This window comes from Asterias amurensis, chromosome 13 (genome assembly GCF_032118995.1).
Source record: "Asterias amurensis chromosome 13, ASM3211899v1".
NCBI lineage: Eukaryota > Metazoa > Echinodermata > Asteroidea > Forcipulatida > Asteriidae > Asterias > Asterias amurensis.
Window position 1 is genome coordinate 10,987,472 of NC_092660.1, and position 26,291 is coordinate 11,013,762.

The 26,291-nt window shown below is 38.1% G+C and overlaps 1 protein-coding gene across 5 annotated transcripts in view; it reads left to right on the plus strand.

Annotated features, from left to right (window-relative positions):
- The window catches only part of LOC139946605 (oxysterol-binding protein-related protein 9-like), a 45,582-nt gene that overhangs the window by 557 nt on the left and 18,734 nt on the right, over nt 1–26,291 (plus strand). The window contains exons 2-7 of one of the 5 annotated variants that reach the window (XM_071944316.1): nt 5,891–5,941; nt 8,474–8,552; nt 10,618–10,694; nt 19,078–19,257; nt 23,917–23,967; nt 25,548–25,580. In XM_071944316.1, the coding sequence (XP_071800417.1) occupies nt 5,891–5,941; nt 8,474–8,552; nt 10,618–10,694; nt 19,078–19,257; nt 23,917–23,967; nt 25,548–25,580 (471 nt within the window). Of the gene's footprint in view, nt 1–5,890; nt 5,942–7,537; nt 7,936–8,473; nt 8,553–10,617; nt 10,695–14,264; nt 14,358–15,427; nt 15,542–19,077; nt 19,258–23,916; nt 23,968–25,547; nt 25,581–26,291 lie in introns of those variants that run through there. The other 4 variants (XM_071944318.1, XM_071944317.1, XM_071944320.1 and 1 more) reach the window with 4 other exon arrangements.

The window sequence follows — 26,291 nt, forward strand, 5'->3', positions numbered from 1 at the left end:
AAACTTTTGCGTGAACTGTCAATCAACTGTCAAGCACTGTTGATGATCTTCTTGCTTGCTGCGCTAGTATTAAAATTAAATGAGTTGCTAAATAAAAGGAACCCGTTGCCTTGGATCGGTCGAGTTGGTCTTTGAAAAGCGTTTGTAACCGTTTGGGTTTCTTATAAAATGCATATGATTTTAATAGATATTTTAAAAAAAGAATTTAATGATCCACACAAGTATCACTCGATAATTGCCTGGTTTTTCTTTTACCATTTATGGGAGTCAAACTCCCATAATAAATGGCCGACCGTGTTAGTTGGCAAAGTAAAAGGAAAACCACGCAATTTCGAGGCAAATGTGTGTGGAGCATTGTATTCTACTTTTAAAACCATGCATTTTATATTATAACAAACGGTTAACTCGACCGATCAAAGGCAACGTGTTCCTTTAATTAAAAAAGAAAACATAGAACACCTTTTTTGGTTGGATTGTACTTTTGTAGAAAGTGAGAAAATCTAAACATCAACATGCATGACATGTTTTGCAGCAGATGATCTTTTTTAACACTCGAATAAATTTTTGTTGTTGATAATTTTGAAGTTTTCTTAGCAACATTATTCCAGAAAATGTAATTATATATTAAGAATTCCTATAAACTTACAAGCAAGTAAGTTAAAGTTATGTGAACATTTGGGCCAGTTTGATTGAAACCCTTCAGTTGGATGACTTTTTCTACTCTATCAAGTCTATAGCACGGTCACATGAATCATCCCAAACATACTTCATACTAAACTAGGCATTGGTCTTACATGTAGTTAGTTCAAGGCATTCTGCAACTTATACATATTTTTCGTCCTGAAAAAATATACCATGTAAATAGTAGAGGTGGCATAAATTTGAAATAGATTTATGCAGGCACTTACTGCGTTGTGCCCCAGACACTGTTTACATGCACTATTTGACTTTACCTGCTAAGGTGACTCTTAAAATGTTTAGCCTAAATTTTGCTGTTCTGTCCCAGCTTGACAATCGTCCAAACTTCAGTTCGGACTAGTCCCAACTTCAGTTCGGACAAGTCCCAATTGAGTGTCAAAGTTGGGGCGTCCCAACTATAGTGGGATGATTGTCAAGTTGGATCAGAACAGAGAGCTCTACTTGTAATTTGCCAAGTTGGTTCACAGCTGTTTGGTTCATTTGTAAAGGAAAGGAAATGGCTGGTCAGATCTGCCAGGGATATATTCATTTAATCAGTAGAGTCCAACTCCAATGCTTGTTTGTTGATATGGTGTTGGATTTTCTTGAGCATGAGAGCAAAGGAATCGTTCCTTGCTCTATGTTTGGAGTAAGGAGAGATCCTAGTAAATCTCTCTATAGTATAGTTTGGGTTAAACTAAAGTTAAGCTTTGTTGTCTCATGTTGGTTCCCACTTGTTTTCTTGTTTTTTTGTTAAAAATATGTGTTCATTAACACCTTTCAAATGTTTGTAAAAAAAATGATCGGATGGTGCTTTGTTAATTCTTGTAAGAGTACAATTATTTCAATCTGGGATCTGGGATTTGAATGATTTCTCTTTGTTGCCTATGTTGGATTTTTCGGAGAATAATAAAGGAGGGGGATCCAACTCTAGGTGTTTGTTGTTGCTTTGTTGGCAATAATCCATTTGCAAGTAAGATTTGAATAATGTATGTTAATTTGAATAAAATGACTAGCTACAGGTCACAAGTTACTGTTTAAATTTAATTTCCACAGACTATAGAGACAGTGCTACATGTCACATGATTCGGAGCAAGTTTTTCAAAGCAAACATGATACACAAAGTTCTCTGAATGATTGTGTAATGGCACAGTGGTACCAGGGTCTGCTCATCTTAAGTTTGCTATTTAAAACCTTGACCTGAATCATGTGACATACGTACATTGTATTGTAGTGTATGTAGCAACTGTCTGTAAAGACGATGTGACCTCTGATGTCACACGAAAACCATTACATGATTCGCGCACATACCGCCAGTCAAAACCTTTGTGTTTTGGCAGCCAGCTAGAAAGTGTATGCACACTTACCATGACTACACATGTACGTGTCTTATTGCCCGGCGAAACATGACATACACATTGCTTTGTCAACAGAGGGCAGTTTGAATGTAAACATAAATGTACTGTAGGTCACATCGTCTATAGTCTGAGGACTTCAAATAAAAGCAGTTACTTCTGTCTGAGCGAGTCATTCAGACATTCAGTTATTTCTGTGTTTCTGGTATTTGGCTGTGGATTTTTCATCTGTTTAAGACCTTATAAGGTGCTGCATTATAATACACAAAAAATGTTGGCTAATACACAAACAATGACATGTAATTCCCCCCCCCCCCCCCCGAAAAAAAAATCAATAAAAAAATCAAGAGAAAACAAAAATTTATATAATGCTCCAAATTGCAAGATAAACACCACAAAACATTCCAAAGACCTTGTTCTGATTCGGCATGCTACAACCAAACATCCTAAAAATTTTGTTCAGAATTCTGACTGTTCCTCCGGTGATTTAACTAGCATTGTGTTTGATTTCAGGCATATTAAGAGAGGTGAACCTTCAGCAAATAGTATTAGCCTCATTGGACAGGATATTGACATTGTGCAAAATTACAAATACCTGGGTACAATAATCAACAATCAATTGAATTGGAGTAACCATTGCTCAGCGCTCATCACAAAGGGCTGTCGGTTAATGTATTTTTTGCGTAAATTGAATTATTTTTATGTAGACAAGGAAATTATGATTCTGTTTTACTCATCTGTTATTGAAAGTGCTATTACTCATGATTGTGTGGTTTGGTACAATGGAGCAAGAAAACAAGATACTGGTAAAATGAAACGGGTTGTGAAACAAGCATCAAAAATCCTAGGGATAGACATCGATCTTGATGAAACTTGCAAAGATAAGATTCTATCTAAAGCAGAGGCAGTTGTATGTAACACCAACCATCCATTAAACAAATTCTTCATCAAACTTAGAAGTGGTAGGAGATGGCAGTCACTTAGGTGCAAAACAAACAGGTACCTCAACTCCTTCTTCCCATACTCCGTCCGTCTCCTCAACCGTGTTTAACTACTTTGTTTACTTTCTGCTTAGATGTAGTTTTCAGTATAATTAAATTGTGGTTTATTAGTAATGTTGTTTTCTGTTTAATTAATATTTCCAGTAGTTTATTTATGATTGTGTGTTATTTATTTATTTCTGTATTGCATGTATTCAAACAGAGTTTCCTACATGGTGGGACAAATACATGTAAAAATTGAATTGAATTGAATTGATTGAATTTGGTCAGCGGACACCTTTGGTAATTGTCAAAGACCAGTCTTCTCACTTGGTGTATCTCAACACATGCACAAAATAACAAACCTGTGAAAATTTGAACTAAATTTGTCGTCAAAGTTGCGCGATAATAAGGGAAGAAAAACACCCTTGTCACACAAAGTTGTGTGCTTTCAGATGCTTGATTTCGGGACCTCAAAATCTTATTTTGATGTCTCGAAATCAAATTCAAATATTATAGTGGAAAATTACTTCTTTCTCGAAACTACGTTATTTTAAGACTTTGGGAACTTTTTGTAACACAAAGAACAATGTCCACAGATTTACATTAAACTTACACCATTTGAAGATAATGATAGTAGAAAGCGTACCTTAAAATATTAGTTGCTGAGGTGCTGTAGTTATTGAGAAATGAGTAAAACAATGTCATGAAAATACGTTTTTAAACGCTAAAATAGTTTTCGTCTCATGATCACTGAGACGAAAATTATTTTCATGACATTTTTTTACTCATTTCTCAAAAACTACAGCACCTCAGCAAGTAATATTTTCAGGGAAGCTTTCTATTATCTTCTAACAGTGTGCAGCAAGTTTAGTGTAAATCTGTAGAGATTGTGTTTTTTGTCCTATAAAAAGTACATAGACCCTTTCAGAGGGAGCCGTTTCTCACAATGTTTCATACTATCAACAGCCCTCCATTGCATGTTACCAAGTAAATTTTTACGATAACAATTATTTTGAGTAATTACCAATAGTGTCCAGTGCCTTTAAAGGCACTGTACACGTTTGGTAATTGTCAAAGATCAGTGTTCTCACATAAAATACAATCATTTGTGTGCTTTTAGATCAATAAAATACTTCTAGCTAGAAGTCTTTTATTATTGTAGTGAGAAATTACCTCTTTCTCAAAAACTAAGTTTCTTGAGAGGGAGTCGTTCCCACAATGTTTTATACTATAAACAGCTCTCCAATGCTCGTTACCAAGTCAGTTTTTAAAATTATTATTTGTTTTGAGTAATTACCAAATGTGTACCTTCCCTTTAAGGGCGAACCATGTTTAGTACAAAAGTTCTATGTACTTTGTGAACTATTGCTATACTGATAAGTAAGACAGGAACAGGAAAACATAACGCATTTCCCCCAAATGCAAAATTGGAAATCAGAAAGTACATTACTCAAGTTGACCGTGAACTTAGCAGTTTTTCTCCACTGTGTGTTTTGAATCGAGTGTTTCCACTAAAGATAGCACGATTACCCTTGACATTTATAGGGAGTGTTAGCTTGTCATTTTTCAAGGGTAGCAGTTTTTTCTCTTGTCCATACTTTACACTAAATAACAATAGTAGTAATAATAACAAATTCTTACATAGCGCATTTCACAATAACTGTATCAATGCTCTTTACATTAGTGCCCTGGTCATGGGGCCAATAACATCCCTGTAATGTTTCTCAGCTCCCGTGGGAGTATACAGCCCTGAGCTGCCTGTAAGGCGCTTGTGGCTTTTTCATACACAATCATGACAATATCAACCTCTACCCTCGCAGGTACCCATGTATACCCCAGGGAGAAGATAAGCAATTTATAGTAAAGTATCTTGCTCAAGGACGCAAGTGTCACGAGCGGGATTCGAACCCACCTCTGGTGAATCAGCACCAGAACTGTGGTATGCTCTGGCCTGGCATTACACAGATGTCACTGAGGTCATGTCCTCTGTTGCCCCTTGGTCTTGGCTTTCATGCCCCTTCAATAGTTTTTCATAGATTTTCCAATGAAAGTGCCCTGTTTAGAATAAAAATGCCTTGCCCCTCACAAAGATGACGTTCCGGGCCTGGATGCCTTTCAACACTAAACTAGCCAGAGGAACCATTCACAGTAAATTTTAAAGGAACACGTTGCCTTGGATCGATCGAGTTGGTCTTTGAAAAGCGTTTGTAACCGTTTGCTATAAAATGCATGTATGATTAGAAAGATACTTTAAAAGTAGAATATAATGATCCACACAAGTATCACTCAAAATCGCGTGGTTTTCCTTTTACCTCGTCGACAAACACGGTCGGCCATTTATGGGAGTCAAATTTTTGACTCCCATAAATGGTCGATGGTGTTAGTTCGCAAAGTAAAAAGAAAACCACACAATTTTGAGGCAAATGTGTGTTGATCATTGTATTCTACTTTTAAAACATCTTTCTAACCATATGTATTTTATAACAAACGGTTACGAACGCTTTTCAAATACCAACTCGACTGATCCAAGGCAACGTGTTCCTTTAACTGGTCCTCGGGTGTTTTAACTGGTACTTGGCTAACGGACCAATGTTCAGGAACAACGCTTCAAACATATAAAAAAATCAACCCTGCCTCGCATAATATTAACATAAAAATGAAATAACACTGCAACAGAACATCTGTTGATTTTACAATGCTGTGCATACATCCACTCTGTCTGCCTGTCACTTTACTGAACCATAAATATCTACCAGTACATAATTTGCTACACAGCGACAAAACATTTGTTTTCTCGTTTTCAAACAAAAGATTCCCTCTCACTAATTAGACTTCTTTGTTGAACTATATATAACATCTCCTATTTATCCACAGTCCAAAGAGAAAATGATGAGGGGGTCACGGCGTGGCTGCGTAAGACTGAGGGTAAGTATTGATTTATATCAATGGTTTGAGATAAATATATATACTATAGATAAATTATATACTCCGGGTCAACATATTGTGTCATTTATGAGAATGTACTCATAAGAATTCAGGGCTCACAGTCACATTTGGGATGAAAATTCAGAAGACCACAGCTCTTGTATGCCCTTCCATACGTACATGTAGCTCAAAATATTTACTGGAACAGTTTTCACAAGACCTGGGCCCCATTTCATAGAGCTGCTTAAGCACAAAATTCTGCTTTAGCAAAATAATCAATGCTTAGTAAAATCAGAATACCGGCCAAGACTCCACTCAATTGTTATGCTAAGTAAACAACAGCTAAATACCAGTCACAAGCAATGTATATGGCATGAAATTGTTGCCAGTAACATGTGTAAAATAAGCGAGCTATTTTCGTGCTTTTAAAAGCAATTTTTTTGCTTAAGCAGCTCTATGAAATTGACCCCAGAATCAAAATGAGGAAAACAACTTTATGAAACAGTTTTTTAACATATTGAATTCAGCTATTTTATCTCAATTTGTCTTCAGGAATTGAGTTAAAAGGTATTTTATCAGACTCAAAGTCAACATTTGAGCATGATTTGTGAGAGTTTAAATTGCCTTCTGATTTGTCAAAGACTGGTCAGAATAAGTTCCTCCAAATTATGCAAAAATAGTCAATTATGTGTTGGAGACGAGGTGCCGCGCGAAAGTTGAACAGCCTAAAGAATGACACTGTGATGGGAACGTTTCTAAAATTAACACTCGGCGACAAAAAAATGACAAATTCTGGTATTAATTACCATTTTTCTTTGTATAGGTAAACCTTAATAATGTACCAACCTCAGTCATTACCACACTTTATTCCCTCATTAATATTCAATTTAAAATTACAAGAAAACAAGACTTCTCTGATCATATCTTTCCTGACCCAAAATTAGTGATCTTGGGCCTGCAGTAAAATTCAAGCCCTGATAGGCTGAATGCCCAATGAATAATTCATGATGACTGTATGAATAATCAAGTTAAGTCTGACTTGTGGTGTCAATACATCCAGAACGCCCTATTCATTCTAACTGTCATTGTCAAATCTTCTAAGCTAACAAGGGACTAAACAACAACAAAAACCCAAAGTAAATTCAAGCCCTGATAGGCTGAATGCCTAATGAATTATTCATGATGACTCTATCAAGTCAAGTCTGATCACCAAGGTAGGGTGGTCTGACTTGTGTGTAAAAACATCCAGAACACCCCTTTGCTATTCAGTCTACCTCCAAGGTCAGACTGTCTTTCGCAAATCTTCTAACATAACAAGGGACTCAACAACAACAGAAATCCAACAGGCCTTCAAAGTCCCACATTGTTGGAATAAATTGACATTCACTATGGTGTTTTGTATGCATTTATTCATGCACTGAGTGAGTGCGCATAGTACTCCAATTCCCTTGTACTTAAACCGGCTGCATGTGCAGTGACTTCACACATAAGCCATCAGTGTGATTTATATTAGATTCACATACCTGCACATTTACACAGGTTGTCACACCTGGCTTGTGACATGCAGCCATTTACACATTATGTAAAGCTACAATTTATGTGGATTATAAGCCATAATTCACGCAATATTTGGATGGAATGTCAACAAAAAATTATGAAAATCTGATAGTGATTCACTGCATAGTTGAAGAGGCGGTGTAAATTAACACAGATGCACACTGCAGCTTCACTGGAGCACATGTCAGGAAAACCCTCAGCGTGGATGACTATTTATTTAAACTAAACATACCATAATGGTCTAATGGCTGTAATTAACACGAGCTGACAACATGATGGCTCTCATTTGTAGAGTCTGATGTAGACTCTACTGTAGTCTGATGAAATCGTCGAATGTGACTGAAATGGCGACGGACGTGCATGAGGAATATTACAAGGATTATGTTATAGTAGGTGTACCGGAGGATAAGTCTAAGGGTGAGGTCCTGTGCCATCAGGTAATGAGGTGCTTTCGAAGTAATAATCCCTTTTGGGTTTTGGTGAAGAGAAAGTACCCTACATGTACTTGTATTGAGCATTATGTTCTGTTTAAATGCCTCAAGTTATAATGGGTCTGACACTGCGCGATATACAAATTGAACTACTGTTTGTAACAGCTTGTCACAGCTTGTACACGAGTGCGGCTAAAAAAAATGTACATGAACAGCAATATGGCATCAAGGTTTAAAAGATGTTAAACTTGCATCAGACAGGGATAAAGAATATTTGGGGGTTTTACCAGTGTGTAAAGCATTGTATGTTCAATACCTTTCCAAGTCTAGTAAAAAAAAATATTTTTTTACTAGGGTGGGATTCAACCCCAGAACATTTGCCAATCTAGAGCAGATGTCTTATAACCTGACCGTGCTCGGTAGCTAGAGGCAGTTCATATGCAATATTTGAGCCGCAGGTAAACGATGTTTACATGTAAGTTGTTGTTTTTAAAGCCAAGTCTCCGAGTCCCTGAAAAATGTTGTTTTTGTTTTTGTTTTATAGGGGGCGCTTATCGGCATTGAAGATCAGGACGATTCTACTTTCACCATCACTTGTGATCAGAAGACGTTTCATTTTCAAGGTAACCATGGTAACCATCCCTTCCCTCCATCCCTTGTACCTCTTCCCTACGTACATGTTCCTACCCCAATGTTGGTTTTTGCTGCGCATTCATTTTGCATTACATATGTACTAGCCCCTCTCTGCGTTCCTCAATATGAATTACCTCTAAAATTCTCTGAAAAGCTTTTGAGGGACAATGTACACCAATGGGTCAGGTACTACAACAAGGACAGGAAAGAAAACCTGTCCATGGTGTGTGCATTCATGCTGCAAACCTCCGTTGTCTCTGTGTTCCTCAACACAAATTCCCTCAAGGCTCCTCTTGAATGAGGGCACGGCCTTCCAGCTGTGGGCTTTTGAGGGACAAGTTACTAGTGTTACACCAGTGAATCAGGTATTACAACAAGGACAGGAAAAAGTCCTCTCCATTGTATACATATGTGCAGTCATATTGCATACCATTCATCTCTGTGTTCCTTTCTGACTTACATGTACCTCTACATTTGGTGTAGTAGGTTCCTCGTGAACGATGCTCTCGGCACCAATGGGGTGATTTTTCTATCCAGTCAGTGTAAAGCCATGTTCACCTGTTCACACTACTCTATTCCCCTGAACGCTTTACCCCTGATCTACCCCGGCAATTGGGCACACCCCGGAGACTAGCCACCACCCCTGCTCTGGAGTAGGGGTAAGCAATAAAACCCAGGGGTATTCATGAAACATGCAGCCGAAAATCCTGTGGAATACAGTGTGAAACTGCACCGTGGGGGAGGGGCGGGGAACTCCCCACATGGCTATATTCCATGGGGATAACAGATACACTTGTAAAAAGGGCTAAACAGAGATCAGTATTGCTTATGTCAGCATGCCTTAAAGGCAGTGGACACTATTGGTAATTGTCAAAGACTTGCCTTCACAGTTGGTGTATCTCAACATATGCATAAAATAACAAACCTGTGAACATTTGAGCTCAATCGGTCATCGAAGTTGTGAGATAATAATGAAAGAAAAAACACCCTTGTCACACGAAGTTGTGTGCTTTCAGATGCTTAATTTCAAGACCTCAAGTTCTAAATCTGAGGTCTCGAAATCAAATTCTTGGAAAATTACTTCTTTCTCGAACACTTCAGACGAAGCTGTTTCTCACAATGTTTTATACTACCAACCTCTCCCCATTACTCGTTACCAAGTGAGGTTTTATGCTAATAATTATTTTGAGTAATTACCAATAGTGTCCACTGCCTAAGAGGAAGGGAAATGACTAATTAAATTTCTCATTTTCCTATAGATAGTGTCCTCATGTGAGTGGGGAACAAATAACAAGTCCTTTACCTCACCTGAACAATGGTGTAAATTGCCAAGTTGTATTCAATACCCTCCCATTGCAAAATGTGTCCAACATCCAAAACATCCGATGACATCATTCTGAGAAAAATGGGTCTCTTAAATTTTGTACAGGGGGATTTTGCTTAAGAGCCGCCTTGTCGTCATTGGATTTCAACAATAATAATAATAATAATAATAATAATAATAACTGTATTTATAACACGCCTTTTGCCAAAGGATACAAAGCGCCAGGTATTATTACTGCAAGGAGTGGGACGAAGTTTGAGATATAAGACCTAATCCTTAAGCACCATGTAATGGTTTACAAGGTGCTGTGGCGCAATATGCTGCCAATCCAGCCAGTAACACCGGGGTTAACCCCTTCTCTTTTCGATAAGTGCACTGGGTTCTTTTACATGCGTTTACACAACACATGGGACTAACGGCTTTACGTCCCATCCGAAGGATGAAGCAATGGTTATGTGTCTTGCTTAAGGACACAAGTGTCACGGCTTGGGATTCGAACCCACACTCTGCTGATCAGAAACACCAGAGTTTGAATTCGGTGCTCTTAACCCCTCGGCCACGACACTCCCACACAATAACTGACGGATCTTTACTTTCCAAGGGAAACAAAATGACGCAACAATGAGAACTTGAGTTTCATGATCTAGACTGCTCGGCCACGACACTCTCATAAATATTTTGTTGTAACAAAGTTGTACTAATTTTGGATTCTCACCTCACTTTCGTTTCAGCTCAAAATGCAGATCAGAGGGAGCAGTGGGTGGCGGCTCTGGAAGAGACCATCCTCAAACACTCACAGCCAGCCAAGGTTAGCAGATTCATTCCATTCTCTTGTCTTTGTTTTATTCCTGGATTAAGGGAAACAACACAAAAATAAATCGTTGAAACAACTTTTAAATTTGAAATGATTTGGGGTTGAACAATTTGTTGTTTACTAGAGTGGGACTCGAACCAACAACCTCTGGATTAATGTGCCGGCACTCTACAAACTAAGTTATCTAGCTAGTTGGTGGTCCCCCTATCTTATCAAATTTTTTGTTTTGGGTGCCGTTCAGAAGCCATACATAAAGGGGGTTAGCATGGTTTCAGCCCGAGGAGTACAGGTGGCAAAGTGCCTCGGTGGTCTTTGATTTGGTTTGATATTCCAAATCTGGGGTGCGTTCCACTCGCGCAAACATTGCCAACAGTTGCGCATGTTCGCCAACAATTTCAAGTGGAACGAGTGGTTCGCTGCCACCGTTGGCGAGCGTTGGCAACTTTAGGCGAACATACTTCGGAGGTGTTGGCGAGTGGTTTTTAAAATGGCGAACAAGCATACGGTATTATTTCTTTGTCACAAACATAATTATATTGTATTTTCGGTGGATGATAATGCAGATTTGGAAAAACAAAGTTAATTAGTTGATGTACTGATGTCAAAAAGAGGATTATTGCAACAAAAACAAAGTTTTAAAAAAACTACGTGTGGTGCACGCCATCTTCATTTCAGGGCGCCGCCATATTGACATCGCGTATACGCACCAATCGTTCAAAAGATAAAAAACGTTTGCACGAACAGTTGCGAGTTGTTTGCGCGAGTGGAACGCACCCCAGGCGTCTGTTACCCTCACCTTGAAGTGGCCTCCGGCCTAGTGATGTTGGGCGATCTCTCATAAAAAATAAAATTAAAAAGGGAGATACATTGGTAACTCAACATCTAAATATTTCGACTTGAGTATGATGTAATGCCTGGCATGGCGATTGTAAACAATTGTTATTTAAATGGGACTGCAGTTCCAAATCTTACAAAATCACACAACTTCCTGAATGTTCAATTTATACTGTCATATTCCCTGTACAACCGTTAGCCATCAACTGTTGAAATTAAGACTCTCTATAGAGGGACCAGACTATTCTTCCCTCCTGCCTCAGTTTGGTTCTCATTGATTTGAATGGGAAGGCAAACAAGGTCACTGCAAGTGCGCCATGATTGGCGACTCAAAAATAGTCCGTTCATGCTATCAGGTTATTAATTGCAGTTTCAAATCCGTATTGATCAAAAGGTCGTAAAAAAAACACAATTTTTATGTGTGGGAAAAAATAAATCAAAATTCACAAGAATTTCCTTTTTACAAAAAGCTTCTTTTGGCCAAAACAATCTTTGGAGAACACTCTTGATTATTAAACTCCATTTACCAGTTAGTTCACAAATTTGGCCAAACCGATGTTATGAATTTCATATACACTGCACTAGTGACCTTTTACTAGTTCTGAGCCAAAATAAATCAAAATCCCTAAGAATTGTTTTTCTTAGAAAAAAATATTTGTTTTTGTCTAACTAATTTTAGAGACCACTCTTGATCAATAAACTCCATTTACAAGGAGCTCCAAAATCATGGCCAAATCAATGTTATGATTTTCATATTAACTGCACTAGCGACCTTTTAGTTCTGAGCCGACGAAATGTACATGTAGGTCATAGTTAGTTGGTCATGCTCCGGGATATTTTAATAAACATTGAAAAGCAAAAGTTGCTGGTAGTTGGCTGTTGAATCAAGCTGATCAATCAACTGTCATGTGGACATGATTCATCATTGTGTGTTATAACACTGACCACATGTTGTCAACAGAGGGGGCAAATCAGCATCGGCCATTAGGCACTCTGTCTTTCAGTCATTGGTTGTACAGTATTTACTATCTATGGAAACAGAAGAGGATTCCAAGTAGAAAGTTTGCAAATTTGTTCAGAGAAAAACAAACAATTGCACCTCAGATGTATTTTTTATGTTTGAGGTTTACACGTACGTTGCTCAAAGGTTTGCAACAACACCAATTGATGTGAGTTTATTTTACTGCAAAATACCAGCCCCTGTTATGCTGGTTGTTGGTTCTCTTTGGGAACAAAAAATGATTATAAAAGAGCAATTACATATCGCTTTTTGCAACCTTAGAAATGTTGAAGAATTTGAAACCCCCACATAGCATTTATCATATATATACACTGACCATAGCTACAAAATGCATACTTGTGTACAATATGCACTATAAACTAAACCATGGAATTAGAAATAAACACTAGCCATGCTATGACATGAACAACAAATCCACTTATGGTTATGGTACGACTCTTAATCACATTTTACACCAGGGAAGTTGTTGACATACATGATTCAAATCATACATGTTTGCTCAAAAGCTTAGAGCAGAGCATCCCACCCTGTTAGAATAGTAATCGCACACTAAAACCTTATGTAACTGGCACGTAAGCCTGGTTAGTGCCCATTTTTGACAGTCGCAGTCAACCAGTTCTTCAAGTTGCAATCTACAACAAAACTCCAAAGGATCACGGAAACAAAAGGCAGACCTTGAAGTTTATTTTAGAGGTCAAGTGGCTCTCGAGTTTGTTAATGAGTCCAGAAGTCCAATATGACAAGTAGTTATTTTTAAAGACAAATAGCAGGTATGTGAAGTATTGGTTATTTTGCCGGCAGTTTGAAGATGTCACCTGTTGAATACGTCCGCCCGTGTGTGTAAATTTGTAGCAGAATTGCCAGTAATATTGGTAGGAGTGTTTTATGTGGTCGGATGGGCATGCTGCCTGGTGCTTGATGCGGTTGCATAGTATTGTAATAAGGTTCGGCTTCTAAATACAGACACTTGGGTTCTCATTGTGGTGCAACAACTTTGTGTTTTTTTTATGAGGCAGGGCAAACATGAATCGTCACCAAGTAACAAAATTTATGTTACATTTGTATGTGTGAAAATTTGAAAGAGCTGGTGTGTATTTCACACCCAAAACTACCAATGTGGGAAATTTGTGCTAGCACAGAAATTCAGCAGTTGCCATGTACATGTACATGTAAGCAAAGAATGGTGATCACAAGTGCATAATTTGGCGGTGACCTGAGCCATAAACTTAGCTCCTGCTCTTGACCCTTGCTGCTGCAGCCAATGGTCATAGCCATAGCCGCTTGATTTAAACATGGCCTAAGTCTGCTGAAGCCAACAGCCACAGTGATAGCCAGAGCTTTAGTCTCCTCTCTACCAGCCTCTTCAAGTCTTTTATGACACTCTTGGAAATATACAAAAAACATGCAACCGCATCATGGGGGCATTTCCACAGTTCCTCCATACTCGAGCCAAAAATCAGATGTTTTTTTTTTAAATGATGTTCATAACTTGACATGTTGACTTTTACTATGGAAAAAAGAGAACAAACCATAACATCTTTAAGTTGCAAACGTCGTTTAGATATTCTGATTATCTGTGAGTAACTGTGCGTAACTGTGGAATCGCCTATCAGCAACAGACTTTTTGAGGGTACCCTAGCGGCGATTACTAGAGGGTCATGGAGAAGACATCACCCATGATACGGAAGAGGAAGAGTTTAGCCTCGAGAATAAGAAAGGGCAGACGGTCACGCTCAGTGAGTGAGGCGAGTAAATCATCAATGGACACTCAAGACATCAACATTTTGGATTACGTTGATCTGGTAGGGTCATAATTAAAACTTATTTTTTTGGATTTTACTTCTTTCAACTAGAACTACGTGTAGATATTTCATTTCATTTCATTTGGGTGGTCGGGTTGGCGTAGTTGGTATCTTTCCTCGCCTTCCACCTCTAGGTCCCCGCTTCGAATCATCCCGGGGTTTGGGGCACTACATGGATTGGGTGTTCAGTCTCTACCGGACTGCATGGGGCTTTAAGGAACACTGGACTTGAGCTCCAGTGTTTCTGATCAGCAGAGTGTGGGTTGGAGTTCCAGTTGTGACACTTTTGTACAAAAGCAAGGCGCCTTTTGCTTCGCCTTCCAATGTGATGTAAAGCCAAAGGTCCAGTTTGTTGGTAATGCAGGTAAAAGAACCCAGTGCATTTACTGTAAGAGCAGAGGTTCACCTCAGTGCTCCTGGTTTGATTGGCTGCACATTGCGCCACAGCACCTTGTAAATCATTACATATTGCTTTGTAAAGGAACAGATCTCACACTTCACAGCTCAGCTCTGCATACCTTGCTGGAAAAAATACTGAGTGCTCAAAGAAGCCCATCAGGTATGATAAAGCGCTTTATACTTTATAAGAACTCAGTATTGATATATCATTATTATTATGACCTAAACCGAACCTCTAGGATTAGCGTGTATTTCTTCCTACTTTATTCTGTCTTCCCATTTGTTCACCCTTGGGAAAAATTTGAAAATAAGTGTCATTTAATAAACCTATGCCATGTGTACAAAGGTCGGCCCTCATACTTGATACTGTACAAATTGCCTACTTTTCCAGTATTTTTGTTGTGTCGTATTCTCACACCCTTGACACACACGTCTTTGTAGTTTTTAGCATTTTTTTATCCAAAAGAAAAAAGAAAGAAAACTGAATTGTCCTTGAATGTCACAGTAAGGGTTCCGAGTTTTTGAAAGAGATTTGCAGCTTTTCGTCATGGTCTGCTAGCTCAGAAAGGTTACCTCATTCTTTAGAAATTTCTACCTATTGGTAAAGAACGCTTAGAGGTATATGAAAACATGAAATTGTCTGCACGCATAATACGATTATTGGTGGGCTAAGGAAGTGTAGGTTTTACACCATGGTAATTTTTCTAATGGCTGTGGTTGGCGTACATGTAAGACGGCTGCGAAGGAAACTCAGCATAGGGACTGTGGAAAGTGGGTTCAGCCAGGTACTGTATAGCATTCTTGTTTGTTATGAGTATTGGTTGGTCAGAACAGAGTGAGAACTTTGTTGCATAATTATGGCATAATAGTTATTGCGTCTAGGGTTTTCACTTTGCAGCCAAATCAATGCTTACCTAATCCTACTACTGTGTGACCATTCAATATCATCCACTGTGGTTTTGAGCGATAGAATACCTATGCCAACTCGCTACATGTTTATGATATAACGTGGTGAATGCATCTATGCAGTACACAGTCAACCCTCCTACTGTGTGACCATTCACTATCATCTACTGTGGTTTTGAGCGATAGAAACTCGCCACATCTTTATGATATTATGAGGTGAATGCATCTATGCAGTACACAGTCAACCCTCCTACTGTGTGACTATTCAATATCATCCACTGTGTTTTGAGCAATAAATGAGCTATGCCAGCTCGCTACATGTATATGATGTCATAAAGTGGGTGCGTCTAAACAGTATACAGTCAATATCATCAAAATGGTTTTGGATGCTGGATACAATTGGCCAGTATGCCTTATGCTGTCGACTGTTAATTGCACATGCGTTTTTACCCTGTATGTTATACTGACATGCGTTCGGTAAACAACAACATTGCATCTAACACATGATGGTGAATAAACCAATGAGAATTCTGCTCTCAATCATATACAGGTGTGTTAACGTATAATATGAGGTACAGTAATAAAATATGTGTTGGTAGAAGCAGCAGGCCTTCTCTCTATCTGGCATGTCTTCCTTCAAAATAAACAATTTGTCAAGGTAGAAAGCTGGGTAAATACACCATCCCTAATTTACTGCAACTAAATTTCATTACATCGATAAGTTTGCATTGGCAATATGTGGGCGTTATTGTTCTTAAAGATACAGTCTACTACTACTACATGTGGATGCTCTTATTTTTGTACAATGTCAACACAATTCTGGTCAACAGTTATTTTTTTGCATAATTCATTTATGACGTGTACAGATAGCATAATGAATTAGCACCTCTTTTAAGTTCATTACAAGTTTCTGGCCGTCTTTAAGCAGAATTTGCGAGTGCTGTACACGAGTCTTGTATTACGGTCCTCAATCCTGGTGTCCGAGTCCAATTCCCCTGGGAAATCTATCAGTGTGAATGGGTCTGTAGAAGATATATCCTGAAACGTCATGCTGTACCAGCCTTGAACAGGAGTGCGCTTTAACTAGGTCATCATGTAATTACTGCTACAGCTACACTGGAAGGACTGATACAAATCAATGAATTAGTTACGCTAGCCATCTACCATCCCTTAATAGAATTTGCTTTAAAATGTTACCAGATCATTTCCTCCGCAACGCTGGAGAGCCAGATGCCTTCTCTGTTGGGGTGGGGGAGGAGGGGTTGGTTGCCATTAATGTTGGCTGTTTACTCGTTTCATTATCTGATGAGGGTCTGCGTTCTTAATCCAATCATCGATTCCGCTTGAGCGCCGTCATGAGTGCATCGTGGCATTTCAGTCCCTCATCTTTGCAGAGTGCCCGACCACAGTGTTATGTCAAGTTATTATTTTTTTTTGTCGAGATTCTGAACGGATGAGTTGTCACAGGGATTGTGTGGAATGTGGAGTAGTCCATGATGCTCAAAGAACGCTCTAATGTCGGAGCATATTTAGTATATTCTCCTTGTCTGCACTCCTTCAGACATTTGAGTTTTGAGTTTGTTGGATCATCTTCGTCTTCAAGAACTCAAGGCCACCCTTGAATACCCCCCTCACCCAGCCGAGTCTGAGCAACTAAGGATTATCCGCAAGTGTTGGAATGGGATTGTACCTACAGTGCAGTGGCAGAGTGCAATGAAGCAAAGCTGTGTTGCGGGGTGCAGTGATTGACTGAGCACAGGATAGCCTCAACGTCTTTATCTCCACAGAAATTGCAACAAATGTACACACTTCAGGAATGAGTTCTTGAGGATGTTGACTTGATCACTGCCCTGATTGTCTTCAGTGTAGCCTCGACTGTCCACCTAAGATCTTTAAAAGATAGCTTAAAGGCACTGGACACTATTGGTAATTACTCAAAATAATTGTTAGCATAAAAACCTACGAGCAATGGAGAGTTGTTGACACAGTATTAAATATTGTGAGAAATGGCTCCCTCTCAATTTACATAATTTTTAACAAAGAGGTAATTTCTCACTCAAATATTATTGTTGCTGAAAACAATGGTAAAGGACCTTTGCGAAAAGGATGCCCACTATCATCTCCTACCATGCCAACGGTGCCCACTGACATCGTCTAGCCATGAACGTGGACTTGCATCATGTCTGCGTGTAGATTTAATACATGAATTCATTGTAAAGTTTACAGGATAAATTCCAGGTATTTTTAGTCAGTGTAAGGGAAATTAAATCAATGCAGATCAATAAATTATGACATGCTCAGTGATTGCTAGCAGTAACATCTGACAGTTGTCTGTTTTAAAATGTGCAGTGCAGCTCACGTGTAGGGCTTACGGTACAACATGTGTTCAAGTTGTTGATACAGTTTTTCTTTGTTAAATACAATATTATTTGAAAATTTACCAGGTCAGTTTCCTCTGAGGTGTATCTACTTGACAGTTCTTATAAAACACAACTTGTTTTACAATTTGTATTTAGATGATTTAAACAAAAATTGTTTTAGAGTAAGGTTTTAACAGATGGATTAACACTTATATATTTCTACTTTAAGCCAGAGATCCACAAATAATTTAAAATCCTTTCAAATGGGTCTATAATTAATTTTTCCAAAGAGACTTAACCCAGCTGTCTGTCGCTATTGTTATGCTAACCTTCACATATTTATTCTGCAAGTACAGTATGAAAGAGTACAATTATTTTTGGGTGTGGATAAATAGTGTTAAACAGACAGCCATGTATCCGTGTTGATGAAAACTACGGCACAAAGTGAAGGATTTTTTAGCGCTGATTTGCATGAATGAGCTGCACTTTGAGGTTGTTGTGTCTGGGCATTTTACTCATGGGGCAGACACAGTCAGTAGGGTGCTGTTTTTGCCTCAGACCACAGTCAATGGTGAGTGTATTTTGGGTTCATGGTACCTGGACTGAGAAAGACCTGGACTAAAGAGTAGACATACACCAGTGTCAGAGTTAAGTTATCAAAATTACATGACTGCATTTATACTAACGGTCCATTTGGTTGGTAAGTTGTTTGCAACTGCTAATTTTATTTTCTCGACTTTATTTATAAGGACAACTAATATTGATGTGTTGACATAATAACCTGGGTGTCTTTTGGACACCCAGTTTAAATTTGGACACCCTATTTTATCTATCATTTACATGTAAAAATTGTAAGTTAACAATTTGCATGCATAGTTTTTAAATTTCCAGCCAATTTGTTCACGCCTGTTTACAAAATCCTTGCTAAATACCTTGCGGACAAAAGTATATCAGTGTGTTTTGGTGGTTGTCAAAGCAGGATTCGGCATGTCTGACTTGGGAAATTTTAGCTGGTTAAAAACTTTGAATTATGTCTTACCTTTTTCCTTCTGCAGTTTGGCGCCTCATCACATCGTCCTAAGCCAACGGTTAAAGACTTTGATAAGAAACTAGCAGAGGCGGACGCGTATCTTCAGATCCTCATTGACCAAGTGAATGCTTTAGAGATACGCCTGGATGGATTAGAAGATGATGCACAGAAACAGAAACATGAGCAACTCAGGGTTCAGGCAAAGGTGAGGTCATATAGGTCAAAGTAGCGGCAATATATCCCCCCCCCCAATGGACCCTTCCCATGAAATATGCTAATTACATTCACGCATGCGTGCAGACCCTGTTGGTTGGCAAACGCCATAGAGTTGTGCACTAAGTATGCGCGCAATCGCGTCTAGGTCACGCACTCATTAGCGGTGTACAAAACAGCGCGATGTTCCCTCATTTTGCCAACCAAAACGTCTGTGCGCACGCGCTACGTGCAATTTACATATTTCATGGGAAGGGTCTATTGTTCTTGTACTTTAAGTTATCCCTCCCCCTCCAAAAAAAAAATAATAATAATAATAATAATAATAAATAAAAAAATTAAATAAAAAAATCAATCAACCAATAAATACAAACATAAAAATAATAAAAAATAAAAAATAAATGAAAATCCTGTACAGAATACCTGAGATTCCAACGCACACAATAAAAACACAATTGCTGAATGCCAGTGTCCTTGGGAAATCTGTCCGCCAGAGATTCTGACCCCCATTTAACATGGGCTGAAAGGGGGAGGATTCAAAAGAGGGCGCTATCAGAAGTAGTTTGTACACAGTTCGCTGAATGGGGGGACAGAATCTCCGTAAAGACAGAATCAAAGATTATAGAGCGCCGCAAGACGCAAAATGCGGAACTGAAGCTTTATTGTGGGAGCGTGAAATATGCGTGGGCGCCATTTCAGCAAGTGAATGTTTTGTTTCCCATTGATAGGAATGGTCATTGTCTGCACTGATCTGCACTGATCTATTGTTGTATCAAAAGAGTTACTTGCCGAAATGGCGTCCGGTGGGATTTCACATTTCAGCCCGAGTTCCGCATCTTGCGCCTTGCAGCGCTCTATAATCTTTGGACGGAATCTCCCGCCACACCGGCCTCAAAATTTGTAGTTCTATCCCATTGTGCACATTACACGCCACATATGCACGTATATTTTTTCCTCAAGTTATGTGAATAAAAAATTTATTATTCTAACATTTTCAATTAGATAGATAACCAGAATAAATAAATAGTATGCTTAGTGCCTTGAAATCGTTATCAAGGTATCAACGCAATAATTACACAAGTCATTCTAACACAAACTTGCTCACATGTGCGCAACGTTAACGGCAGCTGATTTCAATGATCAAAACTGCTAATAAGTGGGAGCTTCCGACTACGTGTTTTCATTACGCAGACCAGTTGCTCAAAATAAGCTTACTGTATGTAAGTGTACTGTACATCATATACATGTAATGATAATATTAATAATATTTATTTGGGCAAACACATTTACAAGCAAATGTTCACAAATTAATATGTTTAACAGTGGGGTACCCAGGAGAGCATAAAAGTTAAAAAATAACTATCCCAAAAAGGCGTATGTCTCCTAAAATTGCACTAAATTGCATCAACCGGTTTCAGTCTGGACCACAGGTCCAAGGCGAGTAGTTTCACTTTGGGGATGTAAGCTCATAAATGGACACGTCCATCAGTCTTGTTTTTTTTTTTCAATTGAACAATAGAACCTCACTGTGTAATGTCTTAAAGGGTCTATGTAACTTTTGTAGGACAAAATACACAATGTCCACAGATTTACACTCAACTTACACAGTTTGAAGATAATGATAGTAGAAAGCTTCCCTGAAAATACTACGTGCTGAGGTGCTGTAGTTTTTGGGAAATGAGTAAAACAATGTCATGAAAATTATTTTAATCATTTACAAATGGATTTTCATGACATTGTTTTACTCATTTCTCAAAAACTACAGCACCTCAGTAAGTAAGATTTGAAGGGAAGCTTTCCACTATCATTATCTTCAAACCCTGTAAGTTTAATGTAAATCTATGGACATTTTGAAAAAGTACCCAAATCCTTTAAACAAACAAACAAACAAAGAAAGTAACATAAACATTTTGATTTTTAGTCTGATTAACATCTTTAAAGACACTGGACACTAGGCCTATTGGTTATTGTCAAAGACTAGCCTTCACAGTTGGTGTATCTCAACATGCATTTAAAATAACAAACCTGTGAAAATTTGAGCTCAATCGGTGGTCGAAGTTGCGAGATAAAAATGAAAGAAAAAAACACCCTTGTCACACAAAGTTGTGTGCTTTCAGATACTTCTTTCTCGAAAACTACATTACTTCAGAGGGAGCCGTTTCTCACAATGTTTTTTACTACCAACCTCTGCCCATTATTCATTACCAAGTAAGGTTTTATGCTAATAATTATTTTGAATGATTACCAATAGTGTCCACTGCCTTTAAATTCTAGTGAGTAATGAAGTATGTGAACCCATTAAGACAAATGAGATACATCTTCTCTTAAAGCCATTGGACCCTTTCGGTAAACAGTGTTGTCCAAGGCCCACACTTTGTGTACCACAACTTCTATATCAAATAACAAACCTGTGAAAGTTTAGGCTCAATCGGTCATCGGAGTCGGGAGAAAACAACGGAAAAACCCTCCCATGTTTCCGCGCGTTTCGCCGTGTCATGACATGTGTTTAAAATAAATCCGTAATTCTCGTTAACGAGAATTTATATTGTTTTACCGTTTTCTCAAAAAGTAAAGCATTTCATGGACTAATATTTCAAGAGAAGTCTTTCACCATTACCTTCTGTAAACCCTGTAAATTATTTGTAAATCTGTGAACTTTTTTTTTTTTTTCTGTACCGAAAGGGTCCAATGGCTTTAAACAGCATGTCGTAGTGTTTGTTCAAATACAAATAGTATGCATTTTAGACCATTTGGGTCTTGTTGGAACCAGTAAACATTTTGAGCAATATGCCCTGTGGTCTTGTGGTTTTTCCTCCAAACTTGAAACCTGGTGGGAAAAGTTTCCGTATCACACCACCACTTTTTCATTCGAGATGAAATAATAAAGTAGTTGTAAAAATGAGTGAAAAAATGGTGGCAGGATACGGAAAGTTATCCACCTGGTGTACAATGTAGATAATTCTGTTTGTGTTTATGTTTACTATCATTCTGAGAAAATAGATTTAGCTGTTGCAAACATGTTTTTTTTATTTATTTACCTGCCACACATGCAAGGCTTCTTCCAGCCACCCCCGGTTAACACTTTGAACTTAGTACTACATGTAGTTGTTGTACCATTGCACTGGACTTGCAGACTGACAGCACATGCATTTAAACTTCCCACCACATGGTTTTCAGCAATAAGAAACATGCACAGTGTGTACATGTGTATGGGTGCAAAGGTCAAGCTGGACTGATCCATCCCAGAAAAGGGGTGATTTTATATATTCACTTCTTTTATGCAGACTGAGAACAAAACAGGAAAAGGAACACAAAATAACTCCATCTAAAGGAAATTCTAAAGACTGGGGAGTTTTGTGCACACAGTCTATGAGATTTTTTTAACTACAGGAGCAAATGAAAGAACAAAAGATGTCTCAACAGGGTTGGTTGCACCATATGGAGTAAAAATTGAACACTGGTGGGTGTGTGTGGGGGACAGGGAAAGAAACAATAATTGTGTACAAAGGTCAAGCTGGACTGATCCACACATAGCAGGAAAGGGGTGTGGAGGGTGTGTGAGGGGCAGAGTGGTCCAATAGGAAACTCTTGAGCCAAGGTTAAGCTGGATTGTGGTGGGTGTGAGGACTGTACCAATTAAACTGGAAGGAAATGCATTCTCCCTAAAATATAAACAAAATATTAAATATTATTGAAAAATATTTGAAATTCATGTACATAATATATGCAAGTAAGATATTGCGCTTCCCTGTTATATGCAAACTTAAAGGCAGTGGACGCTATTGGTAATTACTCAAAATAAATATTACCATAAAACCTTTCTTAATTACAAGTAATGGGGAGAGGTTGATAGTATAAAACATTGTGAGAAACAGCTCCCTCTGAAGTGACTTAGTTTTTGAGAAAGAAGTAATTTTCCACAAATTTGATTTCGAGACCTCAGGTTAAGAATTTGAGGTCTCAAAATCAAGCATCTGAAAGCACACAACTTCGTGTGACCATGGTGCGACAAGGGTGTATTTATCTTTCATTAATATCTCGCAACTTCGACAACTGATTGAGCTCAAATTTCCACAGGTTTGTTATTTCATGCATATGTTGAGATACACCAACTGCGAATACTAGTCTTTGACAACTACCAATAGTGTCCACTGCCTTTAACTTTATGCAAGTAGAAACTTTCTTATTCCTCAATTGTAGAACTTCAAATTTCAAATTTCCCTGAAGTAGAAAATAATTTATTGAGACAGGATTTCACTCATGACTACCCATGATACTGTTCTCAACACATTGACATTGGTCATAACCTTCATCACTCAGATTTGTCCTGCTAATACAAAAATTGTTTGCGGGCTTTAAACTACTTAATTGACATTGGTCATAACCTCCCATTTCTTTGTTTGTCCTATAAAAATAAAGTTTGTGTCCGGTTTTAACCTCAATTGATGAACGATGCAGAATGATCTCTATTGATTGATCACAAAACATTTATAAAATCAATAGATAAATACCCAAGGTCAGAACAACAATAAAGCCCACAAATTCCAACAGGACTTGTGGGACCTTGGTGTACTGTAAAGCAATAACAAAACAAACAAAAACTGGTAAACTTCTCTGGACTGATGTCTCTATTTTCTATGATTTATTTCAGTCTATGATTGAGTCCGTCAAGCAAGCTATTGTGTTACTTCAGTTAGCAAAGGTAGGTGTATAGCTTATCGTCCATCATTTTAAAAACATTCTACTGTCAAAAATATACTTTGTTTCTGTTTTGTTTTCAACGAAAGTTTCTAGGAGTGCATTTCATACAATATTATTTATTTGACATAAAGCCTGTGCAGAGGTTCATGGTTTTGTAGGATTTGAAACCTTTTGTAGTGGGAGTACTTGGTATAAACAAGTCAGGTTTGCGGTGACACCATGTACACAAATCTCTTTTAAAGGAACACGTTGCCTTGGATCGGTCCAGTTGGTCTTTGAAAAGCGTTCTGTATATTTGTTATAAAATGCTTATGGGTAGAAAGATGTTGTAAAAGTAGAATACAATGATCCACACAAACATGCCTCGAAATTGCATGGTTTTCCTTTTACTTTGCGAACTAACACGGTCGGCCATTTATGGGAGTCAAAAATTTGACTACCTTAAATGGCAGACCAGGTTAGTTCGCAACGTAAAAAGAAAACCGTGCAATTTCGAGTGATACTTGTGCAGATCATTATATTATACTTTTGAAACATCTTTTATGCATTTCATGACAAGCAGTTTCAATCGCTTTTTATAGACCAACTCGTCCGATCCAAGGCAACGTATTCCTTTAAGTAGTGGTGGTTCCGAGGTGGTGGTTTGACACAATTTAACGTATTGATCAGTTTGGTCTGATCGTATTCAGGAGAATATTACCGTTTTGTTTTATATTGATCATGTGCATGGGTGTAGGTGGAAATCCTTATTTTATTAGAGTAATTAAAATTGTACAGTAATATTCAAACTAAAAACAAAAAAAATTTTATCTGAATTCTGACTTTGTGAGTCAACCTCAAACGCAGCCGTTATTTTTTTCACATTTTGTGTGTACTTCTCAACAAACTTGTCGTCTGTGAGTCTACTGAATTCTAACCTAAGACTTTTTTTTTTCATTCAACCACAATGTCTGGTGGTCTATTCTGACTGTTAAGCTCATATTTATAATTGTTTTTCACCCAATCACCAATGTGTATTGTGTACTGTATAAAGCAGTAAAAAAAAAAAAATCCATGGGTAGATCACTCCACGGGTGGGATTTGAACCCACAACCTTTGTTTTGCTAGAACAATTGCCTACCACTTGACCACCGAGCTAGTCGGCTGGCTAGAGGCAGTTTGAATCTTATGTGTTAACAGCAGGTACCGCAACAATTTAATAGGTTCAATAGATGTTAAATTTGCATCGGGATAAAGTATATTAACATAGGATTCGAACTGCCTCTAGCCACCGGACAGTCTTTGTGGTCTAGTTGGTAAGACACTGCCCTAGAATTGCAAGGGTCATGGGTTCAAATCCCACCCGAGTAATTATGCCTGTGATTTTCTTTGTCAAAAAACGTACTGAGTATACAGTGCTAACACACAGTGATGTGGGTAAAAAACAAAAATTGAATATAATTTAATAGAATAATGTTAGTCTTTTATTAGAGAGTTAAAATTAGAGAGTTAAAACATTTTTTTACGGACCTTTCAGATGGTACTTGCTGTCTCATTCACATCGATTGTCATTCTCTTTTCATGATTATTACATGTACACAGTCCACCATTACATGGCCTGTTAAGAGAGTCAATGTGAGTACATGAATACACCATGTCATTGTACGTTACTAAGGTGCACATGCAACCCAACCCAATCCCTGTAGCTCATTCATTGGACCATAATCTGTATCAAGTTTTTGAGAGTAAAAAGAAACAACGAAGCTGAAACTAAGAACTGAAATGAGGGGATCACATTAAGTTTGATTAAAGGGAATTACTCCAAAACCTAACGACCATACATGTAAAAACCTACTCGGATAACATTTTGGGCAACGATTCCCTTTAAAAGAAGGTGGTTTTGGAGAGGGGCGTTTGAAAACATTTCGATCTAAGAAAAGTTTCTGGAAGAGGTGTTTCTCAGATTGTTTTCCAATCACTGGATTATTCGTCCTGTGGTGGACACAGCCACTCCAGAATGTTGGCAATAACTCTGATTTGTAAAGTCTCAAATTTTGTGGTAAATTTAAGGCAAACTTGAGACTTTGATTAAATCAACAACATTTCTGGATCTATACAATTTTCAATCAAACTTGATGGAAGAAATGTGGTTAGAATGGACTACTTTTTTATGTGGATGTACACAGCATGCATAAGGGGCATGAGTTGAAAACAGCTTCTTACTGCACCTCATAAATGTTTAATGCTAATCCACCAGCTTGCTTGAAGTATTCATGCTTTTTATAATTTCATTCATTTCTTTTTTGGCCTGTGTGAATTTATGAACGGGTTCATATTATTCCCTGA